The following is a 6000-nucleotide window of genomic DNA, read 5'->3' on the forward strand; positions in this document are numbered from 1 at the left end:
TGCATAGACCCTTAATGTGTTGTCATCACCAATACATTTGATACCAACCCTCTAAAGTTTAGGGCAGAATTTTTGTTGAAATTGTTATACTTCCTATGTTCTCGGGTTTGATCCAAAAGGTCCTCTGATGTATTCCTGTCAGACTGCAGTGCCCCTCTTCTGTAAACGTCATTCATGCTTGAACACTGGTTATAGTAAATGTGATACCAGTGCTTCCAGTCCTGTATTTTGTGTAATACATAAACCATCTTTTCTCCAGAATTTTACTTCAGTCTGAAATGTCCATCTCACCGCACCACCTCTGGAGCTACCACTGGTACAAAGCAAGGTGCACGTTGCAGCCTGTAGTATTGTACATCACGAATACCCCATAGTATAGCTAAGACCTCATCCACCCCCTCAGGAAAAAAAAAAAATAGAAGCATACATCAGTTTGCAAAACAAATACCCAGAAGTGCAGACTAGTAGTTTGGCTAGTTTGCAGCAAATGAGCCAAAATATATTTCCGATTTTTAATCCAGTAAAGCAGGGTTTATTCATCACTCATTCCTGAGAACTTAATGCAGTTAAAGTAAAATATTCAAGTGGAGCATGTAGATATCTGTATAAACATATTAGCTAATAACATTGAGTACAGTTGAAGAGTTCTGACGTATTAACGTTTTTATTCATTATTAATTTTTTTTTATGAACAAAACCTGTCTTTTTTTAGTAAGTAACATGTCTGCACTTTAATTTTTGGATATTTAAAGTAGTCGTTGCACCCCCTTCATCCATATTCAGTGCATCTTTGTGCTTTTATATAGTCATATAGGATACGGCCAAATGCCTTTGTTACTGAAGGAAGTCTAGTTCATTGGTGTCATGGTTTTTGTTTTTTTACAGTCAAAATGTTTGATCAGGGGTTGCATTGTTCTGCTGGTAAAATGTTTCCCACTGTTTTAGTAATACTGTATCACGGTAACTGTGTCTGCTACAAAATATGTATGAATGGGTTTTTTGTTACATGTTTAACTTTTCCTTTGTGTGTGTTTAGGCGATACTCTTGCATCTAGAGTTGCTGCATCACAGCTCACCTGTCTTGGTTGCCCAGAATTAATTGCTAAAAGCCGACAAGAGTATGAAGATATTGCTGTGAAACTGGGCACTGACCTAGAATAGTAAGTAATTTGGACTGGATGAGCGATGGGTAAAAGTCTTTATATTTGTACCATTCAAGACATTTGCAAGTTTGCTGGTGTTTAGTTTACGGAAGATGGTGGAGTATTGTCAATGGCGAGCGCAAAGAAATATCAGTAATCTCAAAGAATGGAAGTTTGGGATATTTTACCAGGAATCTTTATATTTGAAAAGTTCCATAAACTGAACAGATGCACAAAAAACAGTGAGCTCCTTACTTCTGCTTCAGTCTGATCTGCAGTACTGGTGCTACTGTGTGGAAGGCAGTCATTGTGAAGGGTAACCTAGTATATTTGCTCTAACTTACAGAATAACCTCTTATTCAGAATCCTAAAGACTTTTTATTGGTAAACATCTGTAAAGGAGAGCAGTGTTGTATAGCATGCACCAAACAATGACGCAGCTGCTCTCAGCCTAGTGGGTCATGTGGGTAATTTCATAATGTATTGATGATATGTTAGATTATTGCTATTTTATACCCATGTAATTGTAGAAAAGTATAGTCTGGTAAAATAGTGATTTATTCTTCTTTACAGCCTGAAAAAGATCCGTGCTAAAGTTTGGAAGCAAAGAATATCAAGTCCCCTGTTTAATACCAAGCAGTACACCATTGATTTGGAAAGATTGTATTTACAAATGTGGGAGCATTACGCAGCTGGAAACAAACTTGATCATCTCATCAAACCAGTGGAAAACACTGATTCTGCTTAACTCTTACTGCCATTGAATGCAGCAACTTGGCTGTTCTTGGTTATCTGGTGTTCACAGTTAGGCCTACTTACTGTGGAGAGACATGGGAATTATATTTGTTAATCTTCATTCATTTTGTTTGTTTACTGTTATTTCTCTTGCTAAATTTTACAGGGAATCTTGCAATTGCTATCCAATTATAACATCATGGGCAGATATTTGCTCATGAGGAAACTTTTTTTTTTTTGTGTAAGATTTGTCTCGCAGTATACATATTTGAAGTTTGGCCTTTTAAACATAAGTTCGGGTGTGTGTCTGCTAGCTCCATAACATAAATCTTAGCCTGATTCTGTTAGCTACCTGTGCAGGTTGAAAAAGTAAAAAAAAAAAATACACAAAGCATCATTAATGGTGTTAGTCCTTTTTATAGGTTTTATAAACCACTTGTAGCCTTTTAATGTCTGCCATCTGTTTACAAGCAAGCCTGTCTGTGTGTGATGTGGTATAAATGAAACCTCTTCACAATTATCTGTCTCAAATATCTTATTTCAAAAAAATGTTTTTTTAAGTTGCTCAGCCTGTCATATAATCCTTCATATCCTGTTTCCTTAAATGACAGCTGTATGGATAATGGGGTAAGCAGCAGAATGAACTTGCTGATGTGCTGTGGAGCTATATAGCATACAGATACTGGAAACTCTTGTATGGTGTGCCATGTATTTAATGGACTAAATCGGATTTATTCAGTGTATGTACTTGTACTTTGCACGCAGTGAACTCCTTGATATGTTTTGCTTATGGAATGTTGTTTGGGTTTTTATTATCTCCTATTGATGTTACATGCACTGTTTGAGTGTAAAGTAAGCATGTGCTGCAACCAATTAGATAAGTTAATAAACCTTTGCACATTGCCTATATGATTTAATAAACACAGTTGGCTTTTTTTTCAGCTGTTCATAATTGTCATTATTTTTGTTTTTTCAAATGTATGACTTGGCGTTTTAATTCTGTTAAGTAAACTTAAAGCAGAATTTATTAGTTGTGTTCATTTTTATTGTCTATTCTACACACTTCATACTACCATTCATCTTAAAAGATTTCCTATTTTCTACTTTCTTAAAGATTCAGTAATGGAAAATAAGAAAGGGCTTCTTTGTTGTGCCCCTAATAACTTTGTGTATTGATTTTTCCGCTACACCCTCTTCACAAGACATGCTGAGAGCAGTGAGTGTGTGTGCGTGACTGGCAGCCATACTGGCAGTCCTCCAAAGAGCTTTTGAAAAGGTGATGAAGCATATTGGTTAAGAAAAAAAAAGGATTTTAAATACCTACCAGTAAATCCTTTTCTCATAGTCCATAAGGGATATTGGGGACACATTAGTACAGTGGGTATAGACGGGGTCCAAAGGAGCCAGTGCACTTTAAATTTCTTCCAATGGGTGTGCTTGCTCCTCCCCTCTATGCCCCCTTTTACAGGCAGTTATAGGTAAAACAGTGCCCGAAGGAGAAATTACATACTTGAGAGAAGGAACATAACAACGAGAAGTGTGGTGAGATTGATACACCAGCACACAATAACATAACTGGGCCAGCAACAGCTGGCAAGATAAACAGCTGAACAGGTAACACATAACAGAGAACCTGGAGAAAGTCACTGCACAGAGGCGGGCGCCCAATATCCCTTATGGACTACGAGAAAAGGATTTACTGGTAGGTATTTAAAATCCTATTTTCTCTAGCATCTATAAGGTATATTAGGGGCACATTAGTACGATGGGGGATGTCCCAAAGTTTCCAGAACGGGCGGGAACGTGCAGAGACATCCCAGCACCACCTGCCCAAACTGGGCATCCTCTTTGGCCAGGGTATCAAACTTGTAGAACTTCACAAAGGTGTTCTTCCTCGACCAGGTAGCCGCTCAGCACAGCTGCAGGGCCGAGGCTTCACAGGCAGCCGCCCAAGAAGACCCCACTGATCTTGTAGAGTGGGCCTTCAGAGACTGTGGAACAGGTAAGGCTGCCAACACACAGGCTTGCTGAATAGTGATCTGATGCCAACGCGCAATGGACTGCTTTGAAGCAGGGCAACCTTTTTTCTGTGAATCATATAGCACGAACAAGTAATCGGTCTTTCTGATCCGAGCCGTCCTTTTGACATAGATATTCAAGGCTCGCACAGCATCCAATGCCTCTGGAGGGGCAGAAGCGACAGAACTTGATGGGATCACAATAGGTCGATTCAAGTGGAACGCAGAGATGACCTTCGGCAGGAACTGCTGCCTAGTCCTGAGCTCCGCTCTGTCCTCATAAAAGACAAAGTATGGACTTTTATACTATAAGGCCCCAAATTCTGAGACATGTCTAGCAGAAGCCAGGGCCAGTAACATCACCGTCTTCCACGTGAGGTACTTGTCTTCTACCGTCATCAGAGATTCAAACCAGGAGGACTGCAGAAATCGTAATACCACATCCAAATCCCACGGTGCCGTAGGCGGCACAAACGGAGGTTGTATGTAAAGCACCCCTTGCAAGATGGTCTGAACTTCAGGCAGTATAGCCAACTTTTGGAAGAAGATTGAAAGCTGAAATCTGAACCTTAATAGATCCCAGACATAAGCCTTGATTCACTTCAGCCTGCAGCAAACGAAGAAATCTTCCCAAGTGAAATTCGGCAGATGGATATGTGCGGTCCTCGCACCAGGAGACATATCTCCGCCAGATATTATGATAGTGTTTTGACATCACAGGTATCCTGGCTTGCACCATAGTGGCAATGACCTTTTTGGAAAGTCCCTTGTGAGGTAGGATGTTCCGCTCAACTTCCATGCCGTCAAACGAAGCCGCCGTAAGTCCGGGTAGACGAACAGTCCTTGTTGAAGATCTCTTCTGAGTGGTAGAGGCCAAGGGTCTTTAACAGCCAAGTCCAGAAGATCCGCGTACCACGCTCTCCGGGGCCAATCCAGGGCAAGCAGAATTGCTTTTACTCCTTGATGTGGGATCCTCTTGAGCACCTTTTGGGATCAACGGAATCGGAGGAAATACATAGACCAGCTGGTAAGGCCAAGGCGACGTTGTGCATCCACTGCGCATGCCTGAGGGTCTCTGGTTTGTGAGCAACAGCAGCGAAGTTTCTTGTTGAGGCGAGATGCCATCATGTCGATCTGGAGGCAACCCCACTGGTCAATCTGTTGAAACACCTGAGGATGTAGGCCCCACTCCCCTGGGTGGAGATCGTGGTGACTCAGTAAGTCCACTTCCCAGTTGTCTACTCCCGGGATGAAGATTGCAGACAGTGCTATTGCATTTCTTTCCGCCCAGAGGAGTATTCTTGATACTTCTCGCATGCAGGCCCTGCTTTTTGTCCCTCCTTGTCAATTGATGTACGCCACGGCACTTGGAAAGTGGTCGTCAGGTCGGCCTTGGCATACGCAAGGCGAGTGTCTGAGTTAGCGGCCTAGTCTCACAAGAGACCTTATTTGATCTTTCATGAAGATAGAGCAGAGTTGGAAACTCGTCAACAATTTCTACCGAAGGTGGTTTCTTCTTTCCACATGTACCAACCTGTTGTGGTCAGAGTTTTGAAAATGTATGTCGCCGGGACGGCTCCGTTTAGGAACACAGGCTCTGTTTGTCCTTGTTGCTCCCAACAAGATTGGGTGTCCTGCTTCCAAGCAGACCGTTGCGCGCTGGATCTGTGGTACGATTCAGCATGCTCATCTCACGGCAGGATTGCCGTTACCGAAATAGGTGAAGGCCCATTCTACTAGAAAGGTGGGCTCGTCCGGGGCGGTGGACCGAGGAGTCTCGGCATTGCAACTTTGCCGAGCAGCTTTTTAGCAAACAATTTGGCTAAGTAATACAGTTTTAATACCTTGGCCGAGGTTGACCTCACGTTTGGTCATTCGGTACTGCAGAGTCGTCCGCACTCTCCCGCCCATTCTAGAGCTTTGGTATAACCCCATGGTTCTTGATGTGACCCCAGCATCCTCTAGGACGTATGAGAAAATAGGATTTTAATACCTACCGGTAAATCCTTTTCTCTTAGTCCGTAGAGGATGCTGGGCGCCCGTCTCAGTGCGTACTATATCTGCAGTGATTATTTGTGGTTACACACATGTTGTGTTACGTTTCT

General features: G+C 42.1%; 1 protein-coding gene across 4 annotated transcripts in view; it reads left to right on the top strand.

Moving 5' to 3' along the window:
- OGT (O-linked N-acetylglucosamine (GlcNAc) transferase) overlaps positions 1-2813 on the top strand; it is a 430584-nt gene extending 427771 nt beyond the window's left edge. For all 4 annotated transcript variants that reach the window (XM_063937158.1, XM_063937156.1, XM_063937157.1 and 1 more), the window contains 2 exons: positions 1037-1160; positions 1716-2813. In XM_063937158.1, coding sequence (XP_063793228.1) covers positions 1037-1160; positions 1716-1890 — 299 coding nt within the window. In that variant the 3' untranslated portion in view covers positions 1891-2813. The remainder of the gene's footprint in view (positions 1-1036; positions 1161-1715) is intronic.
- The last annotated feature ends 3187 nt before the right edge of the window (positions 2814-6000 follow it).

This window comes from Pseudophryne corroboree, chromosome 8, assembly GCF_028390025.1.
Source record: "Pseudophryne corroboree isolate aPseCor3 chromosome 8, aPseCor3.hap2, whole genome shotgun sequence".
NCBI lineage: Eukaryota > Metazoa > Chordata > Amphibia > Anura > Myobatrachidae > Pseudophryne > Pseudophryne corroboree.